At 38.2% G+C, this 24949-nt stretch overlaps 1 protein-coding gene across 2 annotated transcripts in view; it reads left to right on the top strand.

The window, feature by feature from the left end:
• MAP3K20 (mitogen-activated protein kinase kinase kinase 20) overlaps positions 1-24949 on the top strand; it is an 88307-nt gene that overhangs the window by 17510 nt on the left and 45848 nt on the right. For both annotated transcript variants that reach the window (XM_086898267.1, XM_086898268.1), the window contains exons 3-8: positions 12052-12139; positions 15829-15930; positions 16694-16759; positions 17697-17725; positions 17842-17979; positions 23958-24044. In XM_086898267.1, coding sequence (XP_086754393.1) covers positions 12052-12139; positions 15829-15930; positions 16694-16759; positions 17697-17725; positions 17842-17979; positions 23958-24044 — 510 coding nt within the window. The remainder of the gene's footprint in view (positions 1-12051; positions 12140-15828; positions 15931-16693; positions 16760-17696; positions 17726-17841; positions 17980-23957; positions 24045-24949) is intronic.

Below are 24949 nucleotides of genomic sequence, written 5' to 3'. Positions count from 1 at the left end.
GAGTCCCTTTTCCTTTATGTACCTTATTTCAGTTTTCCCTTAGGTTTAAATTGGCATTTTAGGCTATATTCGCTTGAGCCACTGAAGAGCTTATCAGAAAAGGAAGGAAACAGAGGGAGGGAAAGAAAGATAGATTTCCAAATGATAAGCGTTTGAATAGTCGAAGTTCAATCCCTAAAACAAAAAGTGGAACCTTTTTTTTTTTCTAAATAATGTGCTTTACAGTCTCACCTCTCATCTTGAGAAACATAAAAGAGCAAGTAAAAGAGATGACCCAAATCACAGAGTCCTTTGAAAGAAGAAATTCAGCTGTTTTGAACACTTACAATCAAAGGAAGTGGTTTCCCTAATTACATGAACTATGTGAAAGCTCTCAGAATAGCTCTTCCACCCCAGGATTCCTTGCACTTTAGAAGTTTGCATAAAAGCTCACATGGAGAATCAGATGCAAAGTGTTTGATTCAAATTTTATTAGGCAGAAGTGAGCATACATTCCTGTCTCTGGGTTTGACAGCTGCTTGGATTTGGACCACAAGCCTGGGTTTGATGGATTTCAGTCCTGTACTTAAATCTTTCACTCTTCAGGTTCTCTGGTGAGACACCCCTATCGAGAAAAGTAGAATTGAAAAAATGGAGAAAGGATAGAGGGATTTCTTTGTGAGCTTTCAGCTGAGGATTCTTTGCCCTGATTAGGCCGTTCATTGTTGTGAAAACCCCTCCTTGTACACAGCTTTTATGAGGAATTTTACTTCCTCACATTTTAGAGAAACTGTATATCTTAAAATATATATATTTGGAAGAATTGCAATCTGAATTCTACAACTTTAGTATTATTCTGGCACCATCATTTACTTCAATCCACCAAAATTCTGAATTCATTAGAGACTTTGAACAAAAAAGCAGTATTTTCAAAAGACTTACACCTTGCAGTTTCTTTTTGTACATACACAATAATAAAGGTATGTTAGTCTAAACTAAACAGTGAGGACACATGAAAAGGTGCAGGGCACTTCTAAAGGCTTAAAATCTCTGGTGCTGTCTCTGAGGATACAATATGGACTAATTAATGGTTTAAATATTTAAAAATAATATTTGCAATGTTTGCAGTAATAGGCAAGACTATCACACTTGCTCTGTACAATTAGTGCAAAATGGTCCCATTCTCCCCTCAGAGCTAACTTCAGTAATTATATCCAGATTTGACAAAGACAGAGGCAGTTGATAAAATTGAACTTGAGGAGAGCTCTTAAAACTCTTCCAAGTGCAGCAATTCAAACTCAGGAAGGAAAAAAGGCAGGAGGGTTCTGACAGCCTTTGGCATACATGGAATTGGCCAAACTCTCTTTATGGTAACACTTTATGCCAATCCTGAGATACCGCTAGCTCTTCTTGAAGAGGAGGAATGTTTCTCTAGGTAATTTTTTTCCCACCAGTACTGTTTTGTTTTTTCCACCCTCTTCCCAGGCAGAAGGAAGGACTTTACATGGAATAAGGGCATTGTCTCCTAGAAGTAAACACCCTCAGGAGGCCAGTGGTGTTGCAAGTAAAAGTGGGCGGCACAGTAGAAGCATGTGTAGAAGGGGAATGGAAACGTCACATAGCCATATAGCTGTGATAAATTGGAAAAGAGTTCTTGCTGTGTCTTCTAGAGAGTTGTGTCTCAAGCAACAAAGCTTTATTAGAGCATGATTTTGCTTGGTTGAAGAAGAATGCTTGAAGTAATTCCAGCCTTGCTTGATCTGAAGGTGGCATGGAAAATTACATCTGCTTGTGTCTGATCCTTGATAGGAGTCAATTTGTTAGGCAAGGGTTTGGGTATGCCTGGCACTGGAAAACGGGAAGCTGTGATATATGTGCTGCTGTTCTTCCACACCAAAGGACCCGATGCAGGTTTGAATGTACTTTGTGCCACCAAAACATCATGAAGCTCCTGGAATCTGGATCCAGCTTGTGAGCTCAGTTCATTGTACTGAACTTTGCTAAGCTAATCCTTGTCATGCTTGGAGAATAAATAAAAAGTTAGTAGTTATGCAAAGACTACAGGCACTTCTGGAATAGGAAGAGATGCAAATCCTCTCTGCTGCACTCAGATTCAGATTGGAATCGTTATTAGCTGAAGCATGATGCCTTCTCTTCAGCTTTTTAGGTACAGCCCAGGAGAAAGGTTTTGTTTGACTCTGCACATGACCCTGGTCCTGAAGGTTCTTGTGGTCCCATATATACACAGTTCCTACTTCCTTTTTGCTGTTTCTTTTATTGCAGGTTCTCAGCAAGCACAGTGCAGGGCGATGGAAGAAGTAGTGCAGGCCAGTGGTTTTGTTACCACAGAACAGATGATCTTCATTTTGTAACTGGCCTTTTAAATGTTATTCCCCATTAGGTATGTGTGATGTTCCTCTTGTATTAGTAAGTACAGACACGGGTAGCAGTTATGGTACTTTGGGTCATTCTGCCGTAACTTGGGGAGGGGACTGGCTAGAGATATTGTTGTTGAATTGGAGGAGAGCAGTGAGAAAACAGACCTTTGACTTAATTTGGTATCCTGTCGTGGTACAAAACCCCTGTGAGTTCTCTGCTCCTTGTAGGTCTGCAAGACTCAAAGCAACTGCCTTCATAGGTCACTCTGTTTACCTATCTTCTAGATAGGTTCTTCTGGATTTCCACTTTCTGCAGAGTTCAGAGATACTGGTATTCAAGTTATTAACTTCTTAAAGATGCGTTTTGAGGCTGACCATTTGTATTCGTATATAACAAGGACTGGAAATGAAATAGTTTTTACTGCCATATCTGTGTAAGCCGAGAGCTATAAAGACACCTACATAAGACAGGAAATTCTGTGTACAAGAAATCCATCACAGAGAAGTAAGGGAAAAGCTGAAGTTACATGTCAGAAATATATAGTAGAGTAACACTAATAAATGTGGATTTATGACAGTAAAAGCATTTTAAAAATACTGCTAGTTTTTCCTCCAAGTTTTTTTTATCGTAGCCATTGTTTTACTTGAAATTTTTTAGTTCCAATGGAAAAAAGATTGAGCTACCATAAAGACAGCATGAAGAATCCCAAGAAAAAATGAACATTGGGTCCATGTTTCATAAAGATAAAAGCTTAAAAATTGATGAGTTTTATCTAGTTTTATTTTCTGACCATTGCTACCCATTAGAAGAAGCATTTGAACCAAGTTTCTAAGTAAAATACAATTTTCCATCTTAGACAAAGAAGAGTGACTTTTCTGAAAAGCAGATAGAATTCACCATAATTTATGCTGGATTTTTTGGACAGTTTTCACATAAAACCATGATGTGTGTCATTCAGATAATGGTGACAGCTCATTTTCTTGAAAACCTCAGGTTGTGCTTTGGGGTAGGTGTCAGAAAAATGCCTCTCTTCCATGGAGGACTCTCATTCACTTCAGCAGAGTTCCAACATCTGTAGTTTGCAACTACTTTCTTTTTATGCCTGCTGGTCACAGCTGTAATTTCTGTTTTGAAAGCTTTTTAGAGTTAGGTGGACTCCAAGTAGGGAGCTATTCATACCTTTTCTGTAGGGGCAGCTCATTTTTGAGTAACAGCAAAGCTCCAGCAACCCTTGTGGGTAAAAAAAACCTTGTGGTTTGCTGTTAACATATAACAGGTAACACATTTTGTGAAGTGTTTTTTTCATAAGGGTGATTTCAGCCTGCCTGGTTGAGGAGCATTTTCTGGAATTATAACATTCAGTAGGATTCCAGTAAGAGGGATTCCCATCAAGTGTCCCTGTCATGAGCTGTAGTAGGTTTGATTTATCCATTCTAAGATAGGCTTTAAGTGAGTGTTCATCAAGAGCAATAATGGGTTTTTTTCCTGTGGTTAAATTAAAATCTTCATGATCAAGATGGAAAAACACATAATTGTAAAGATCATAGCTGCTTTAGAGGAGTGGATCAGGATACATAAGTACAGCTGTTGCTGTCTCTGTTGAGGTCTATGCTAATTGTTCAGCAAAAGCCGCTGTATAATGAGTTTGATTTGTTCTGGGTTATCTTATCCAGATTCCTTAAAAATACCTTGCAGACCTCAGAAAACTCAGTGCTCTAGTTACATATGTATGGCCATGGCTTCTTGAGAGGGGATTAGTTTTGCCCATCACTTTCATACCAAAATGCCTTTTCAACAAGGTGCTCGTGAAACCTTCAGTGACTTTGATCTCAGAAAGAATTTCCTTGGATGATTTTCCATTTGTTGGGTCTGGAATAATCCCTGTGTTGCATATTAGCTATGATATCTTCTCCCTTGCGTAGTATACCAGGAGTCAGGAAGTTTCAAGGTTTGTTACTATGTTTTGTTTTAGGAATGTTGAGGATTTTGTTACTGTTCTCCATAGTCAAAGACGGTTTGTGTTGTGTTTGCGAGTAACTTGGAAAATTTCCCAACATTGAAAAGAGAAATGATGATTGCTGAATATAAACAGCTCTATGGGAGCTCAGGTATTTCAGCCTGGCTGTTTAATACACTCATCTATTGTTTCTACTCAATTGCTGGTGTTGCTTTGCAGATGGAGGTACCTTAGTACTCCAAATCTGCCTGAATTAAAAATCACAAATATTGCAGACATTGCTCATTTCTAAACTCTTAGACCAGTGTAAATACCTAGTTTATGTGAATAACTGTAGTGAAATCCAAACTAAACTTGTTCTTGGCAGCTCTGCCTTTATCCGATACCTTAATATTAAATGCTAATACAATTTCACATTGTATGCTGAAAAATGTAACAGTCCTGTGGGTGTACTTCTACTTGAAATGGGTATGAAAAATTAATTATTTTTCCATAATCTTTGTTTCATTTTTTTGTTTGCTTGTTTGTTCATATATTTTTATAAATGGCAGTGCAAACGTGACATAGAATTTTTTCAAGCTTACTAACCATTCTGTAAGGATTTTCTGCAGAAAATACCTCTGCTTAGTTTTGTCAGTGTGTTAGCAGCCTCTTCACTCACAGATAGCAAGTTTTTGACCCTCCTTATGAGCAAAACCAACACCACGATCCTGCAATTTCTTGGTTAGTGCTGTGTGGGCTCCACACAGTCATTGTACTGAGCTGATGGAGGTCAGGGGGAGGATTGAGACAGTCAGCTTGCTGTCACTCCCTCTTACTGCACAAGGCAGAGGGTCTGCTGCCACATCACAAGGACAAAGCCCCTGGGGTTTTTAGAGGGACCAACCTGCTTTTCATGGGCTGAGCAAGCCTTTGCAGTGTTTTGACAGGCACGTTCTGAATTTGTTAGCTAGTACTTTTCATCCACTAGCCTTCAAATTATCTGTAACGTACCAAGTTCTGTGCAAAGGTTGCTATAAAGAACTATAGTAGAGTATAAAACTCAGTTTTCTTTTCAAATGGTCAATATCCATTACATTTTACTACTAACGAATCCTATGATGTTGCATGATGAAAATAATTCTTTTAAAGTAAATTTTATAAGATGGGGTGAGCCTAGAACAGAATACAATAAATTTATGTCCATATTCCTTATCTGTGGTACATTATGATAATTTAACAGAAGTGAGCTGTCTTCATAATATGCTTCTTCTTTCTTCAAGATTGTAACCTTAGAATCAATACATGATATTTAAAGTGTATTTTTCTATCACAGTAACTCCAAAAATGAGATTTTTTTTGGTGATACACACCAGTGGATTTAAAATAATGGTAAAATGATTATATAGCAATGAGAATTTATTAGTTTCCTGTACATTTCCACTTTTAGTCTCTGGGATTTGTAACAGTGTAGGACATAATTTTGGATGCAAATTTGATGCTTTGAAAGATTTGCTCAATCAAAATGCTTTAAAGTACAAATTTTGTACGTCATTGTAGATGTACTTATGAGAATTTAATTCTGTTATTTACAGAAATGCTGGTGACATCAATCTGAGAATGTAATTTAACTCTTTTCTGTGTGGTTTAAGAGACAGGATACTCCTTCTTAATGCAGGCTGAATATAGAGGCTATGTTGTAAGAGGCTATGAGTGCTGATAGTTTTAACATGTAAATGGCCTACAGAAACCAGTTTTTTTTTGATAAGTTATCATCAAAATGAATACTAGAAAAGAAGACAGCTTTAAGTGCCATGTAGCCATAGTTTTAAAACACTATTGCCTATGAGAAGAGGTGGTAACCCATGGATGCTGGGTGGCCATTGAAGCACTTGGTAACTGCTTATTTGCAGGTAAAAAAATCTCACTGAGTAGTCCTTGGCTTTGCCATGTTCGTGTGATTTTCCTCTTGCATTGTTAGTATTAAAGACAGTTTAATAGGTTTGACAAAAATTCTCTGAACTGGACAATCAATTTGGGGCCCCCAAAGCACAAAATTCTTGTTTGTATTTTTTTCCTTAGAAAACTTAATGGGAACAGAAAAAACAGTGAGCAAAGTCCTAAATTTTTATTTTGTATCTGCATAATTTTCTTTTCAGTGTTCAAAACTATAATAATTAGCATCCCTGCTATATAATTCTTGTAATAATTCTATGTTTCTGAAATTCTCTAAGTATCCCCTTATTGCATATTGGGAAGATAATTTGTTAGCAATGACAGATGCTAATTGTTGTAGTATTTCATCTGTAAAATGATGTTTTGGGCTTGTTCACCTAGAGAAACTGATACTATAAGAGGTGTCATCCTTTATTAGACATCACTAAATTTGCAAGAAAGGATTAGTGAGCCACTAAAAAAGGACATAGACTGGATATATTTTTGAGCAGGAGTCTAGAAATAAAGTGGGATTTATACATGTTAGCATTCTGTGTCTTTTTTGTATGTGGTTGTCACGAATAGAATGATTTTAGTGAAGCATCAACTGGCCTCTTCCAGCTGCCCTTGTATTAGACAGCAAAGCCCCCTGAGAGTAGCCAAGTTGCAGCTCTCCCAAGAACATGACAAAGGTCAAAGCCTTTAAAATGCTACAAGACTTTCAAAAAAATATCTTTCCAATGCTGCCTTAAGCGTATCTAAATATCTTCTTAATAAACATGGCAAACAGTTCTCTGGAAAATTAAATAGCCAGACTTTTGCACAATGCAATTATAAATATTATATGGCAGTTAAGGAAGTTGTGTTAATCAGATTAAGTAGCTAACCATGTGTAACTCTGTAATTTTGCATGGAGTGAAGGTGCCACTTGCTGTGCGGTTAACTGATTTACTATCAGGAGAGTTGGTTGGCTGCTGGCTGATGCAATGATCTCACAAGGGCTGCAGATATTTCCTGTGTTAATCCTAAACCACTGTGCTCAGACCAAGGTGGAAAGAAACTTTACTCTTTTCAGTCAGCTGTTCCAAAGGCACCTGGAAGAAGTGGTGGTTGAGTTGCTTTGGGCTCAGTTTGTCAGTTTTTGCCCATGCAAAAAAGTCTTTTGATATTGAAAAACTCTGTGAACAGATGTCCTTTTACAGTTCCAGCTGTGCTGCTGGAACAGACTGCCCAAACCCTTGATCACTTCTCTTGACTACAAGTGTGAGCGTAACAAATTCCTAATATATTTCCAAGGAGAACCGGAGTAACTGAAATATGCTGAGTCGTTTGGACTTTGCTAACTTTAACTGCCTTGAGATAGGGAGCTCTAACAAGAGCAGCTGCAGCTGCTATGAGTAGCTGGCAAGCAACAACACAGCTGTATGCAAAGTGCCTCCGTCCACATCCTTACTGTCTTTGCGACTGCAATTAAAGATCTGACGATATGGCCTTGTCTGATTCCCAAGTAATGCCAGCTCAGCATCAGGTGGCCATGGCCCACATCTGCAGTCAGCACCGACCTTGAAGACCTCATCAGAGCTGAGCTGCACTTGCTGCTTCTGCTGCACTGGTACAAGGCAGAGCAAAAACAAGTGTGGGCTTGGGTCATCCTTCTGAGCTGAGGCTTGTGCTGCTGTCCAGCCAGCTTGCTTTGTCCCCTCATGTCCCCACGCTGCTGGCTGTGCTTAGAATTTGTGTTTGTGATTTCTGTCCAGCAATTGCTGAACACAGACAAGACCTGGAGGAGGACCTTGTTTTTACCTCCTGAAACACCTGAAGATATGTTTATTTATGCATGGTTGTTTCTGCTACAAGGTTAAGAGCAGTACTAGTGGGTCTACAAGCAGCTCTAGGGTGATGTCAGTCTTAGATGATGTAACTATGGCTTTCACGTATGTCAATAAGTAGAGATTAAACAGACATAAAACTAAATTACCTGTTAAACACTGTGACCTATACCATGGTTCTTAGGACAGATTTACACTGTTTGTACATTTAGGGATTACCTGAATTCCAAATTCTTATACTGTAATTGTTTTATGAATTGGGTTTGATTTACATTAAGCTAATAAATGAGAACTAAATTTAAAAATTTTCAATGTAATTTGTTCTGACCATGGATTTTGTGATATTTGAATTATGTAAGCAGTGGATTAGGATTGTTTAGAAATCTGAATCCCCTTGCCTTCAAGAAATGGTGTGCAGTCTGTAATCCCTTCAGCAGGACTCAAGGCACATAATTTCATCCATACCTATGAGGTAAGTTTAGTATGAACAATTTTAGTATAGTTTGATGGTCAGTAACAGGCTGTTATGAAGCTTATCATGGCACTAAGCATAATATTCAACTCTACTGCAGTTAGCCTGTGTGTCCAGGGAGCCAGCCCTATGTTCAGGGAGTTTGTATTTATGTGTTTGGATATCTTTCCTTCAGCTGAACTTCACTAGTTCAGCTTCTGCTTCAATCCAATCTTAAAAAAAAAATAAATTCTGCCTTTCACACAAAAAAATTAATGTAATGAAGTAGTTGAATACTTGTTACTTGTCGTCACTATTTAGGAAGTAAAATAGTGCTCATTTAGCTTGTATAAGATAGATAGCAGCTTTACTGAGGGAAGAGTGTCATGCCCAAGTCAGCAAGGGCTGACTTCTTCAACAGCTTTTAGACAGACAGATGCATGACAGGATTTTCTTCCAAGCATTTAGGCATTTTGGATTAAAGTACAGTTTTGATGCTTAAAGGGGATTCTAAATATTCTTGTTAGTGTCTGAGAGACCTTTGAAATACCAGTCTTTAACCACCAGTTTGTAATTTGCGATCTGAAAGTAATTTTCATTGAAATACGGCACCTTCTTGTCAAAGATAGTACAAAAGCTTCAAAGATATGGACTGGCTTGCATCTGATTCTCACTGTAAGGAATAAGTGCCTTTAAATTGGCTAATAGAGTTCACAGCTGATCTGCAGCAACTGAAAAGAACAAAACATGAAAGGAATAGTCTAGAATCACTAGTGCTAACAACAGCAGAGTGATTAAAAGTGTTTAGAGAGGATTTCTTCCCGATATAATGATCCTTAGGTAAAGTTTTTTTTACCCCACAATTATTCGTTGTCATTTCTGTGGGCAATTAAAAGGTGCTTCTTGGATTTCTTAGATGGAAGCTTGTTTTGGTTATCTGTTAAATCCCAGATAAGAGTATGAACATCAGTGTGAAGGTGATGGGATTAGCTGTGGTTGACAATTTCCAAATGATAAAAGCACTGTGTATCAGTGTGCCTGTGGCAGTGAAGTACTCTTCTTCTTGGCCTGATACTCATACTTTGATTGCAATCCCTGCCATGGTAGCACTGGGTGATCAGTCGGTTGGAGTTTGCTGCAGTGCAGCCCTTCCTGTTGTCCACTGACTCTGATGGGCTTTCACTGAATCCAGCAGCATCTTGTGTGAGATGGAGAACAGTCACTGGGTTCTGCACGTAGTTATGGCAGGATAGGGAGCTATGGGACTTGGATTTGTCAATAATGAGGCATTTTTAATCATTCTCCAATAGGATTAACCTAGTACTACTTTTATAGCCAGGACCTAAACATATTATGCTATGGGAAAATTAAATATGAGACCCATCAATTTAATTCTAATGACCTGTTGAAGTACTTGTATTGTAAACACCACAGCAGATGATATGCTCATTGCTTTGAAGACATGGTGTGTTTTAAGTACTTTACAAGAAGATGGTTTTATTCCATTCCTCTGACCAAGGGTGTTAATGAAAAGGTGGTTTAGATAGTTTTTCTAATTATTTGCGTTACTCTTGTCTCACATGAGAATATTAAGATAGGCACTTGAGGAGAGTGAGGTCTCCTGGTAATCTGGCAGTAGTGCTGGTAGGAATTCGAGAATTCAATGCCCAATAGAATATTTCCTAAGGAATATACAAACGTAATACAAAAGTTTCTGAGATGGAGGTTTTAATTACTTGGTCACCTGCATCCTCCAGCCTTGGGAAGGAGATTGGAGGTACAACTCAGGCTTCTGCTGCTGCAAGAGTCCCTTGTCTTGGGAGGATGGTGGGGCTGCAGTTGTAGGGCAGAGCTCCTTCTGCTGGCACATCCCTTGACTGGCTCCAGGAGTGTTGCTGTTTATCTGCATGTGAATCTTCCCACATTTGCTTAAATAGCTGCCAATTAAATTATTTTGTGGCTTGTAGATTCACTGAAAACAGGAAGGCTGTAGCAGTTTTTATGCAGAAACCCATAGTATATCAGCTACTGCTATTCTAATAAATGTAGAGCTATAGTGAACCGGTATTTCTTTGGCCTGTGTTTTATAGGTGGTACCATGATATACGTGCCTAATTGGATGATTACAGATAAAGGCATTAGATGACTCCATTTTTTGCTGTTGTTGTTGCTTAAAGGCTTTTTTTGAGTAACTTCAATGCAGTTTTGAAGACCTTTATCTTTAGCTAATGCTCAGACATTTGCACATATTCAATTTAATCTTAACTATAGTTTTGAACTTGACTTGCATTACACTCTCTTCATGGTGCTGAGCCTGCTCAGCAAGAAAAACAGTATGACTGTCAAGTGACTAATCTTTTTTCACCATACTAGGAAATTAACTTCTAAAATGTATGCTGTTTTCAGCAAATCCTGCTGCAGACTGACTCACCTGTAAGTCCACAAAATAATTTAATTGGCAGTTATCTGAGAACATGTATGAAAACTCACCTGTGGATAAATAGCAACACTCCCACTGCAAGTCGAGGGATCTGTGAAGGCATCTGTCAGATTCTTCTGATAATTTCTGAGGAGTTAATTGTGATCTTGTTTTTTGTTAGATGCTCTTGTCTGTTATAAAGTTAACATAATCTCAAAGTCTTAAAGTAAAGCATTACTGTGGAGAAAAATATAAAATGGTACATATCTGTATTTACATAATATGTATATTTGTGTAAAAATGTGTCTAAAGTCGGTTGAGTATTTGTTTTGATACACTGCAGGGGTGAAACTGTTGAGACATCTTCCAGGAGATACCTGACCTTTTTTCTCAAAAACTACAGGGCGCATAATGTCTTAATTTCTGTGGATACAGTCTCATTGTCTTGCAGTCTCTTGCTCAAACCCAGCAGCATTGTTCAAGTGGAATTTGAAGGTTTTGTATATTTATCCAGAATTGCCAAACATCTGTAGTCTGCTTTGAGGAGCAATTTCAACTGCACTGCTGGGTATTTGGCAATCTCAAGCATGCTTGCTCTTTGTATTTAATCAGACTCCACAGCGCATGCCTGGAAATTCCTTGTTTCCAGTAAACATTGGATGGAGCTGTGTGTGCATGGTATGCTGTAACAGCCTGGAGTGCTGGACTTGCCGAACCCATAGTACTTAGTACATAAACACAAATTCTGGATAGGACTGATTTGGCAGGCTGATGCTCTGCCAAAAATCCCAGATCTTTCTTGGAATAAAGTTTTCCAAGATCTTCATTCTTTTCCAAAGGCTTAACTTCCCACATCAGTGTCTTGGCCATGAAAGAATAGTCTGAAATTTATTTTTCCCACCCCCCAAAACATACAAAACGTTCATCTGCCAGACTCTCACACTAGGTTTTCAAACGCCAAGCATTTGTGAACAGTCTTTCCTAGATATGTGTGTGTTTCTCTCTATATATAATTATAATACATGTATTATATGCTGTATGTGTGTATATCCACTGGAGTATGAAATAAACTATCATAGTAAATGACCCATTCTTAATTGTCTAATTTGTTTGTTTTTAACAGGCAGAAATACTCAGTGTGCTCAGTCACAAAAACATCATTCAGTTCTATGGAGCTGTCATTGAACCTCCAAATTATGGCATAGTTACAGGTAAGGATTTTTGTCTGACCCTTTTCTTCTCTGAAGCTGCAGTGTTACAAAGTTGTCTCCAATGTTGCCCAATTAAAGTGTTTCACAAATTGTCCTGGTCTTTAAATGTAAAGAGTGCTTGGCACCACCTGCCTCAATGTAAGTAGGAGTGCCAGAAGGCTGGGAGCATAGCTGGAGGCAGCTCGGAGACAGGTGGGGCCTAGGGTGCTTTTAGTGCACAAATACAGAACTCCTTTAAACAGAACCTTTCTCTGTGTTCTCTTACTGTGTTTGGAGAATTGCTTTTCCATTTTAATTAGTGCATCACAAAAGTAGAGGTTTTCATGATATAAACTTCTGGCTGGTTCTGTGAAGAAGGTGGACTGGGTGTCTGCTCAGAGCAAAGCTGCCCCGTAAGTTCTGTCTGCATTGAAAGTAGGAGAATTTGTGTTGTGAGAGCTTGAAATAGAGTCAAGGGTTTTTAAGACATTATAAGACAACTCCCTTTATACATGGGAAACTAGGTTTCATTTGTTTTGACATTCCATTTGACATTCCTGGAATTATGTGGAAGTTGTTTTTTGTGGTATTGTTGGGGTTTTTTGGTGTTTGTTGTTGGTTTTTTTCTATTACCACTTTAAGCTTCCTGCTCTTATCTTGGGAGATAGTCCAGATTTAGAATTTTCTCCTTTTTCTGTATGGGACAAACTACATAAGATAGGAGTAGAAAGTAAACCCAAAGCAAAGAAATTTCCCAACTGCTCAAACAAGTGTTTGGAGAGATAAAACTCATGAAAGCGTGGATTAGGACACATGTCACATGTCTGTAACCTTTCAAAGTTTAATGTGAAGAGTAGTCTTTTGCATGTGGCACAATCAATTGCATGTGACCAATTTGAGTCACTGCCAGTCAGTTTTTTATTGGTTCTTAGATGGTGGTCACAACTAGTGAAAATGCAGTTATTTCTACCTGCCTCTTAGACTTCTGGTTATCACAGCAGATGGCAGTGTAACCCGGTGGGAGCACATCTAAAATGCAGCACATTTCAGGGCATGGGGAGCTTCGCTTACTTCAGCAGTATCAGCCTACTGGAGGTCATGGTGTGGCAGCCAGCATTCCAGAGGTGCATGGGGTGACCACAGTCCACACCACTCAGAAATGCACTGATGATGGCATGTAGACAGGAACTTGAATTCCTTCTGGAAGCAATAAAATTAATAGAAAGCTAATAAATTAAGTAATATAATTTTACTATCCTTTTTAACATAAGTGTAAACCAGAAAGCAGAGTAGCAAAGGAGAGGTGTAATCAATGACCTGGGATGATGTCTGGATCAGAAGTCCTCAGCTTGATCTCACAAAAGGTCAGTTTTGACCTTTGTTTGGAGAACATATGACCTACTTACCAGTCACAGGATGGACAGCAACTAAAGTAATTTACCGTGCTATTGAGAATGGGGACTCTTTAACTGAGTGTGAGAAAGAGACTATGGTGTGTAGTTCAACAGCTTTGTTCCAAAGGGAGCTCTGATCACACCCAGCTGAAGAAGAAAGAGGTTTGGGGATTTTTTTATCAAACTGTTGATTCTCTGTGCAACTTCTAAGGAGACTGGAGTCCTGTGGATTGGCATGAAGCAAGGCTCCATTTCCCCCCACGATTTTCAAATGAGAGAATGGGTAATTACAGAAGAATAATAAATAAAAGAAATGTTAATTACACTTCAAATGTCTTTTAGAGGGATTTTCACTTTGTGATCTATTATTGACAATACATTGTCCTTACAGTATATTTGCAAATCCACAAGCTCCTAGTAAATATCTGTGGCACAATAAATATATACAAGAAATACTAACAGTGGAGCTTTGTTGATAGAAGCTTACTTGCCTCTGTTCACACAAAGTGGCAAAGGGCTGGAGGAGCTGAGTTGTCCCTGACCCTGGTGGATCAAATTATGCATTGTAAAGGCATGCAAAGCATGCAGCCAACCTATTCCTGAAGAATCCATTTATAATTCAGATGATGACATCAAGGGTAAAAAAAGCTTCTGTTTTAATTGTGGAAATGTGCAGGTCAGCAGCTTACTCCTCTCTCAGTGACATCAGAAACAACATGTCTGTCCTTTCAGTGGGAGGTTGTGCAGCAGTGATCCAAAGCTAACTTGCCACTTGAGTGTTTACTTTGCAAGCGCTTGCTATTTTCTCCGTTTCGTTTAGCTCTGGAGGCTTTCCATCTAGCTTACCATGTTCTGGGCTGCAGTTTCAGTTTGGTCTCAATTTCCTTCCCCATGCAGGAATCTCCCAGTGTTTTTGATTTCCTTGGTTAGGAACAATGGAAGTTTTTGTATTCATTTACTCTATCTATCAATCATTGATTAATATTATTATTAAAAAAAATCAGACACGTTTGATGTAGTCTTAAAGGCAATAATTTTGTGGCTGCTTTGAAATATGAAGATTTTGCGAGTCTTCTAGATAAGTTCTGAATTTTGCCTGATGCACACTGAGTAGCCTTGGGAGAGAGGGACAAAAGGCTTAAGTTCCTCCTTGTATACCCCTGGTTTGTTCTACTTGGGCTGCACTGGGTGGCATCTGCTTGCCCTGCCACTGCAAACACATAAAATGTATCAGCTCCTTCATCTTATGAACCTCCTGTTGTGTTTTTGGTGAAACACAAAGGAATTCTAAATAAGATAAAACTTATTTAATAAATACTGAGCAGAGGACCTACAGCCTTTAAACTGCTGTAGATGACCTGCAGCACAAGGAGGTCTGTCCTGCTTGTCACAGTGTTAGATTTCTAGTTTCATCCTTCTGTTTTTTCATGAACAAATTATTTGATCTGCTGTTCTGTTTCTCCATGGGGAAATAGGAAACTTTCTACTTGCAAAACTTTACTTTGTAACAGAACATTATATATTTAGCATGTGACTTTACCATAAAATATAAAAGAAAGAAATTTTTTTTTGTTATGGGACATCATTTATACACAGTACAACTTACCAATGGGGAGTATCCTCTGATTATGGAAACAATAAGATGAATCTGATACCACCAAACTCATCTGTTAACTGTTCTTCTGATCAAGAGTGGCAGATTCACTGTCTAAAAAAGTAAGAATCTTGGGTTATATGAAAGTGGTACTCTAGTGAGCTGTCTCCAGTTTCACACCTAAATGTGTGTAGGGCTAAGTAGCTTGTTATTCCTGCTTTAAGCCCCACAGCTCTGATAATCAGACTGGATTCCATCTGCTACGCTTCCAAACACCAGTGGGCCCCAAATGCCCTTGTTTGTACCCACAGCATCCTGCTGTGGAGTTATGTAGGTATAGTTAAGGGAAATTAAGAAAAACATCTGCTTGTCCTGAATAAGGAGCATGCAGAACCTTTTACTCTGAAATCTGAACTGCTTTGCCTGAACTTTCTTGATGCCACACTTTCTAATGCCATTTCATTTTAATGCCTGTTTTTCTATAGGATTACACTCTTCACTTTTTTGGGTTGGTTTTTTTTTATATTTTGTTAGTAGTAGGTTATGTCTGCATTGGGATAAACTCTCCTACTACACCAGCAATCATATTAGGCTGTTGAACCCAAATGCTTTGTCATTAAGCCAGAGGTTGACTGCTTCCTGGAACTGGCAGAGTTTCTATCATGTCTTTCAAGTTAGGTGCAATGTTTTTAAATGTCTTGTTTGTTGCTGTTTTTTAACAGAGTATGCTTCTGCTGGCTCACTGTTTGATTACATTAATAGTAACAAAAGTGAAGAGATGGATATGGATCATATCATGACCTGGGCCACTGACATAGCTAAAGGTGAGCAAGAAGAGCGGTGTATGCTGCCCTTACAAAGCCAGCAAATGTACAGCTTTCCTTAGAAAGTCAGGAAAGCCTTCCTAGTCTTCCTTATTCAGATGGTAACAAAACAAATCAAACTTATATTAATAAAAAAAGCAAAACCCATTCACTGTTCTTCTTAATAAGTTCCTTGTTTGTTATGAATCCAAAATATTCTGGAGTGAAAACGGCTTCTCTGAGCTAGTTCTGGTGTGCCCCTAAATCCCGAGAGGATAATTTTGCTGATGTAGAGTAATTATGAGGTAAGGTGCATAATTGCTCTTACATTTGATTTGATTTAGGGCATTTAAGGAAGCTGAGGGCTTATTCTCAGCAAACATACTGAAATTCTTCATATAATAATGTAGAATAAGCTGTTCCATCCTTTGTGTTCTCTGTGACTGACCACACAAGAATTAGTGTAAACTAATGGAAAAAAGTAAATTCATATTGAGCTTAATTGTGTAGACACCTCATAAGCTAGAAAGCAAATAACTACATATGACGTTAAAAACCATTAGCATATCCATATAGATGCTTTGAGAGATACATGAGCTTTGCTTAGTGCTTCTTATTCAAGGTGGATTATGGGAAGCTTTGTTTCTCCTTCAGCATGTCAATATGGCACACTGGTATGGCAACTCGTGATGAGTACAACTAGTGGGAACCAGGAATTATGGTTGCAGCTAAGTGATGGCCCTGCTCAGCCTGTCTAACTAGATTGTTCCTTTGTTTTGTGTAGGAATGCACTATTTACACATGGAAGCTCCAGTCAAAGTTATCCACAGGGACCTGAAGTCCAGGAATGGTAAAGTAGCAAAACACTGAAACACTGCATTTACTGTTTAGCTGTTAATGTGGTATTTAAATCTGTGCCTGAGCTTTGTGAACAAGCAGAACTAACTAATGCCTTGGTTGTGATCAAAGCTGCACTTGTTGAGGCACAGAAAAGCCTGTTCCCTCCTCCCCATCCTGAGCCTGTCTGAAGTTCATTACAGACCTGGCATCATCTACAGCACTGTGGAGAGCTCTTTCAACTTGTGTCTTGCTGGCCATGATTGGCCGTGAAAGCTGATGAAGCTTTCAGATACTGCCCAGACACTCCTTACTTCTTTTTTCTGTTTGGAAAGGTTGAGTACCAGAAAAGGCTGGCAGACACAATAGAGTAGATAAGGCCTATTATTTCCTATCAGAAAATCTTGTCTTTACTGTGGCCTTTTTTGAGGTTTGACAGATATTCAGGCTTTTGAGTGATACACATTCAGTGTGGAGTCTGTACTTAGCAGCTGACAGTCATTTCTGAAATTTGCTGAACATTGCCTTTTAGATGAAACTACTACTAGTAGTGGTGGGATAGGAGAGGCACAGATTTTATTAATGTACATAGGGAGATAATAGTCAAGAAACATGCAGGTCTCACCTTGGTTGTAGGCTTTCTCCTTTTATTAATGACTCTTCCAGAGAGCTTCCTGTTAAACCTAAGTGTACTGGGGAGAATGAAATTCATCTGTGTTGCTGTCTTTTAATTCAGTAAGGCCTGAAAGATGTTGCACTTCTTCAGAGCCTTGCAAGTATTCAGCAGATGTTCTGTCAGCTTCTCAAAGAAACCAGAACAAGTACGCACATTCGGATGCTGGCTCACCTTAGGGTCATTTGTCTTACTGAAAAATGAAGTATTTTGCAGTAAAAATGTATTTGGCTTGCTTTTTGCATTCTTGTAACCTTTTGGTTTTTTTCATTTTCAGTTGTTATAGCTGCTGATGGTGTGTTAAAGGTATGAACACTTTAATTATTTGTAAAGAGATGCTGCTGCTTGACTGATGTTTCTATGTCTGATGAATGAGGTCATTACTCTTAATACCAGTTTAATATTTTATTTGTTTTTGCCAGATCTGTGATTTTGGTGCCTCAAGATTCCACTCCCATACAACACACATGTCATTAGTGGGCACTTTCCCATGGATGGCCCCAGAAGTTATTCAAAGTCTTCCAGTGTCTGAAACATGTGACACATACTCGTACGGAGTGGTGAGTGCCTCATCTCACTATGCATTGTGGCAGTTCTTCAGTGTGACAGAATTCACATGGTGCAAAAACAATTCTGAATAAGAGCAACAAAGCATGCCACACGTCCTTTTAAGACTGACCCATAATTTATAATTATATGCTTGAAAATGATAGGAAGAACATAATATCTTGCATGTTTAGTAACATCTGATTAGATTAGCAGCATGTCAATGTAGGAAGTGTGTGTTTTGCCACAATTATTCAGCATATGTCCAAAGGCTTTCAGGAGCTACTGAACAACCTGCATCATGAATCTCTGCTTCTGGCTTTTTTAGTGGAACCAAGGAGAAAAACCTTGTCTCATAATAGTGGTGTAACAGGATGAAATCATTAGCATTCCACTTTCCCCAAAATAGAGTGTCACTGATTTTCAGTAAAAAGCAACTGCTCTATACTCAATTGTTTAAAAGACACTGCTATCACTATCTCTGAGAATAGAAATATTTGAATTCTGAATATTTCCATCTGAAAATACAGAAGCCCAGCACTGCTTTGCTGGAGGGTGAGGAATCAGTTATAGTTCATAAGAATGTCAGGTTTTCAGATTTAGTAATGTGAATTACTTTACTCTGTCCACACTTAAACTCTAATTTAGTAATGTGAATTACTTTACTCTGTCCACACTTAAACTCTAATTTAGTTTTGCTCTGCAATATGAAGTAGGCTGGAAATACCCCTACTGGTCACAGCAGTTGTGTGCCTAACTCCATGGCCTTTCTCTAGTAGAGGACAGTAAAGAGTACTTGGGGGGAAAGGAAAGGAAGTGGGGCTGTAGTTTCCATGCATATTGGTGCATTAACCATTTTTCTGTTTGGATTCAACAGTGGGTGGCAGAATGAGAAATTTTTCACTACCGGTCAAATATTGTCTCTGAGGAATGGGAGGAGATGGATGTCAGGGAGGCAGTGTGGTTTTAAGCTAGCACCTATGGCTATACATAGCTAAGCTGATGTCTCAGTGGAGGGTGGCTTCAACTTTTTGCCAAACAGTTGTTTGTAGTGAGAAAAAATTTTGTGACATGATATGACATCACTTAACAGTGAAAGTTTGAAAGTTTGCGAGGAGCCTATATTGTCAGATTCAAAATCCATGCTTGCCTAACTGAACTAGATCAAAAAGAGTAAGAGAACATAAGCTAACAAATGTGGATGTTAATGTAAACTGTTACTGGAAGCAATCACATTATCCATGAAGGGAAACATTCCAGTTTCAAAACAGAACAACAGTGTTAGAGGAAAAATTCCAAACATGGTATTATAGTTCAAACTGCTCACATAGTAATCTTAGTTTGAATTGACTTTAGGTAATGTTTTCAAAGTGGGAGAAGGTAAGAAATTGTTTAATATCTTATCATGTCAAGTATTAACAGTGCCTTGGGAACAGTATGTTGCACAAGGTTTATTTTACCTCATTCAAAAAATCAGTTTCAACAGTTCTGTGCTTGGAGATAGAACTGAACCCTCCTTATGAAAATAGTTCACTGTTAGCCAGAGTATTTTAACATTGTTATGGGTGTGTAAGTGCTACTTTAGAATGTCCAATAATGACCCACAATTTTTTAATATATTATTTTTGAACGAATATGCTATACTGTGGATAGAAGCTTATGAATTCATAAGCACTTAGAAATAATTTATCTTTTTATAACTCTAGTCTTGTAACACTTGTAACTCTTGTAATCATTTTCAGAGGTGATAGAAGGGTAGAAATGAAGAATGGCAGTGGCCAAAGTTCTCTGTTTCTGAAATAACTGATGTAAGGGGTTATACCAGCAAGAAATGGCCTGAATATAACATAGAAAGTTGGATTCTCCCTATAATAAGTGTTATGACTACCAGAGAATTAGCTAGGGCTATGAAAACAAGAAATGAGAAAGAGTATTTTTGTCTCTTTAAGTTATTATCATCTATAAAAACAAAATGTAAAGAATTCCTTTTTGAAGCATAACACTTGCCAGGAGCTTTTGTGCTAGAGACAAATCTGCTTTATTTCACTTAAAGTCCTCTTAACAAAGAACAGAATCCTTTCAAATGTAAACTAGCAAGATGCTAGGAATAGATATTTCATTTGTAATATTTGTCATCTTTCCCATGGTTTTCTTTAATTTCCTTTCTTCTATTTTTTTTGTCTGACAGTCTTTTCTTTCTACAAACCAGTCTGTGATTTTAAATATTCTGCTTAAGCTATGCGAGTGCTTTTTTTTCCATGAAGTGTTGAAGCCTTTCTGCAGCCTCATAGGTCTGAGCTGCTTCTCAGCTGAAATGAATTTTCCTCTTTGAGAACAGTTGTATATATGTTTATAGCTAATGTTGAGATTAGCTTGTCCTGCTCCTCATGGATGGTTAAACATGCCTATGTATTCTCTGAGATACAGTCCATAATTTATAATACTGTCATGAAATGCTAAAGCTAAATTTTCCAGGATAATTTATTACCACACAAAGACAGATCTTACACTTTCCTTCAGCCATGGTGTAGTTCTCTTTTCTGATCCTTTTCCAAGTCTCTACTCTAAACAACTGAAACCAAGTGTTATGGTGATCAACCCTGAAACTGACTTGTATGTCGTTGTGTGTTGCTCAAAAATTATTCCTTGCCATCTCTGTCATTCCTTGCTATCTCTGCCAGATAGGAAAGTGTATGTGGAATGACAGTGTCGGTCTAAAAGCTGTTTGAAATCATGAAGACATATGCTCAGAATATGTTATCCTGGTAGAACTGTTTGTAGTGCACTGCAGTGTGTGTTTGTGTATCAGTATAAATGTGTTTAATCGCAGAAAGCTTATCCAATGTAGCTGAATTATTTTATCACATACAAGAACAAATAAGTAAAACCATTAATTGGCTATTGGTGGAACAGAAACTGCCATTAAATGTAGCAGCTGTTCAAGTACTGCTTTAGTTATGAGAACATATGTTATTTATAGACGGAATGTTGGCCAGCTCCAGGGGTTATCCCTTACTCTTTTTGAAAAGAATGATGCGATCTTTAACTGCGGTTGGATCAATGCAGAGAAGATGGACCTAATTTTCATGCCTAAGGGCGGTACCTCTGTGAGTGCAATGCTAATGCTTATGCTGTACCTCTGCTAATTGTGGCTCCTGACCATTTTCTGTGAACAGTTTCCTACCAGACAAAGCATATTTTTTTTCTTCAGAGTGTTTTCTTTTTCTCAGGTTACTTACTTGGATGTTCCCCCTATCCAAATGACACTTTGAATCTTCATTGGCTTTGCACCAGTGTGGGGATGGGGGATGGGGTAGAGGTGTTGTGGGTTTAATTTTTCCTTTGGGTTATTGTCACATAGTTGAGAGGATAGGAATTGAAATGCACAGCTGAGCTGACAGAAGTAAGTGTGTGAGCTTTTTCTGAAGACTACGTATTTCTTGTTCTCAGGTTTGTGTATAAGGTGAACATTCATACATTTATCTCTCCTGTCTGTTGCTCTATATGCAGAGATGAGTCCAACATTCAGATACTGCAGCTTACAAACCACTATATTAAATGGCCTTGCTTTGTTTTTTTATCATTGCTTTTCACTGGCTGTTTTCTCTGTGAGCACCTGCTGTCCATCCTCACAGAGATGTGATGTGATTGAGAAAGCAGGTGATCCTCACCATCACAGGTGGGAGGGGAAGTGAACCATGTCAGTCTCAATTAGATTATACACCAAAAAGGAAAGATAAATTGATTTCCATATGAAGTGAGCTGGGGAGCCAGTTCTGAAAATTAACAGTGTACCTCACAATAAAGAGGCTTGGGTAAGTTAGGTTGAGGTCCTTGTCTGCTGTTGAATTACCCTGGGGAGAGGAAGAGGCAAATGAGAATGCATGATGGTATCCATTTGCTGCTTTTTGAAAGACTGCTGATGCAGTCATTCACCTTAGCTAATGAGCCAGGATAGCTAGTCCATGAGAAGGGGTTGAAACTCCTGTAAAATGGAGCAGAGAGTCACTGTTGGAAGGAAAGGCCTTCTCTATACACTTGGCCTGAATATGAAAATCGCATAGTTGTTAAAATATTTTCTAAATCTGTGTAAGTAAATACAAAGGTTTCCAACATCCCACTTTTGTATATTTTAGTTTCATTTATTAGTTAAATGAAGGCATCAAGGAAAATCCTTTATGTTGTGTCAAATTTCTGGTTTTCTCTTAAACTATATGCAGTCTTGGAAGAATTTTTTAGCTGGCACTGTTGGTTTAGGGAGGCAGTGATCTGTTTGGGCAGTGGAAATAAACACTATAGGTGTCATGATAAAGGAATTCAGTGCAAAATGTTCTACACAAGCATACATGCATGAATGAAGCAAGACAGCTCTTAGAATTTACAGTCTTCTGATAGAAACGTAGCACAGCAGTAGTGTTCCAGCTCAAGGTTCTTGAAGACATTTAAGATGTATTTCATTATGTTCTTTACTCAGAAGTTTATTTAGATACTGCTCTATCTGATGTGCAAACTTGAGTTTTTTCCTCTGTAGTTTCATGGTACAGTCCCAACAGATGAGGTTGTTCTGCAAGGCTGCTCAACTGCATGTCTGATTTGGTCCAGGGACCTGTGTTTTAAGCTGACTGTTTTATACACTGTTTTTTTGTCTGAAGTACATGGGACTGATAATTTTTTTCCTTTTCTCACAATTAAATTTCCTTCTCTACTAGTGGAGAAGTGAAATTTGAGTTACAATTGAAAGTTGCCTTTTTTTCCTTCTGAAAGGATTGAACTGAGGCTAAGAGGATGATTGAATATGTCGGTGGTAGTTCTTCCCATATATTTTTTATTCTCAGAAAAACTGTTCTAATTTTTCCAAGATACTCTTACCTGTACTTATCAGTCTTCTGACTCAAGAAGAATTATTCAAATAGGTCTATTGTTGGAGTACCCTGTTCACTTGATTAAAGGCCCAACTCTGCTTCAATGCATTTTTTGTTGCTTGACCTCCATCTGCCATATTGTTGCATTTGCTGTCCCATTATTTTCATAGCTGTCCACAATCCATTCAAAATGTTGCAGCTGGAATAAACCTGGGCACTAACCCAAACAGTCAGGATACAGAGACTTGCATAAGGATCTTAGTCCATTTTGGCAAATCCTGCATTAAAGATTTGTTGTTGTTGTTGTTATACTTGATATATGAGCAGAAGAAAAAGTTTTTAGATATTTGCAACAAGATGTATATATGACAGTTCTGCTTTTAAAAAAAAGGGGACATACACAAGTGGAGGTACAAAGTGCTATTAATTTGGCTGGGTTCCAATATGTTGTCCCATTGGCAGAAAAAAAGTTGGATACATTGACTTGAAGCCTTTTTGATGATGCCAAACTCTTTTCTACAGAGTAGCTTAGATTCTTGGGTACTGTGTTACCAAAAGGCTAAAAGCATGCAAAATTAGGAGATCTTTCTATATCTAAGGACAGTGTGTCTATAAAAACTCAAGGAGAACAGAGTAAATTTTATATGTTTCATATTGCTTAGTTTAACATGATCACATACTTGGAGATAAACAATTGCAGTTTTAATTGAAAAAAAAATATTTTTATAGACATCATAGGAGCAAAATACCTTCTGGATCATATTCACTGGTTGCAATTACATAGAATTATTTTTAAATGAAAAAAGGAAAGATGTCTAGTTGGAGCTGAGAAGGAGAGGAAGAGTTCATTGTCTTCCCAAGTCCCAGTTGCCAAATGTGAACTTTATAATGTAAAAAGATAGTAAAAAAGCAACACAGTTTTTCATCTTGGCTTTTCTATAGAGGAAAAAGCAGAAACATTCAAATTAATTTTGTGAGAGGATCTTGCACACAAACACTGGTCCAAGTTCCTGCAAATGAAAACTGGTTGCCTGGTAATTGGATACAGAATAGTGCTGTATCAAGGTTTAATAATGTATTTAAAATACAAAGTACAGAAATAAAAATGCTTTTCTTTTTTTCTCTTCCAGGTTCTCTGGGAGATGCTAACAAGGGAGGTCCCCTTTAAAGGCTTGGAAGGATTACAAGTAGCTTGGCTTGTAGTGGAAAAAAACGAGGTAAGACTACGTTTCTACATTCAGGTACATAGATCAGAAAACAGTATTGGGGTTTTGCAAAAGACTTTTTCATCTTCTTCAAATTGAAAGTAAGTTCACGCGTATGGAAAGATTAGCAGTAGGAGCTAACACAAAGGGTCAAAGTGATGTTATTCCTCATGAATGGACCCTTTACATCTAATTGTTGCAGCTTCACGTCGTGATGCTGTAGATCAAAAATTGTACAAGTACTGTACTAGTTTCTCAGTCTCAATTGTAAAACCTAGGGGTTTGTTCTTAGTGATGAAAGAAGCCATTGCGTCCAAGGTAGGGGAACAGTTTAACTCCATCTCCTGCGTTTAGGACATCTTTTTACTGGCCGGGAGTTGATATATCTGTAAGAGACCTTCAGCTACTTCAACTTAACTCTCCCAGCAGGAGTCACTATAGTACAAGAAACTGCCGCTTAGATGAAAATTTCAAAAATAAAAGAAGAAAAAATAGTTTTAAAAAAAGAGAGAAATTACAGTTTTGCCACCTACGTTCAACACTACATTGAAGATGAGCTCCTCACTGGTATCGGCAAGGCTGTGGCATAGCTGCAAGCCTCCTCATGCAGAGTCTTTCCATTTCAAAAGCACTTCAGTGGTGTAAACACCGTTTGTACAGTGTCCCCAGCCTCGCTTTTCTTCTCCTCACAAATTGAGGCTTTCAGTTAGTTGGACATGTGAGCGTATATCTGAACACATAGTCCCTTGATATCAAAGACAGTAACTACATTTAAAAAACATTTAAAGTTGTGACTGTACCACACACAGACAAGCATGGAAATCCTCCACAAAGATGAAACCTCCTCTATCTAGACACAGCGGAAGCTTGGGAAACATTACAATGGCGAGGCACTGGCTGTACAATACAGATTTCTA

This window comes from Cyanistes caeruleus, chromosome 7, assembly GCF_971803275.1.
Source record: "Cyanistes caeruleus chromosome 7, bCyaCae1.hap1.1, whole genome shotgun sequence".
NCBI lineage: Eukaryota > Metazoa > Chordata > Aves > Passeriformes > Paridae > Cyanistes > Cyanistes caeruleus.
The sequence above is the reverse complement of the archived record's forward strand: the minus strand, read 5'-3'. Positions and strand labels throughout refer to the sequence as shown.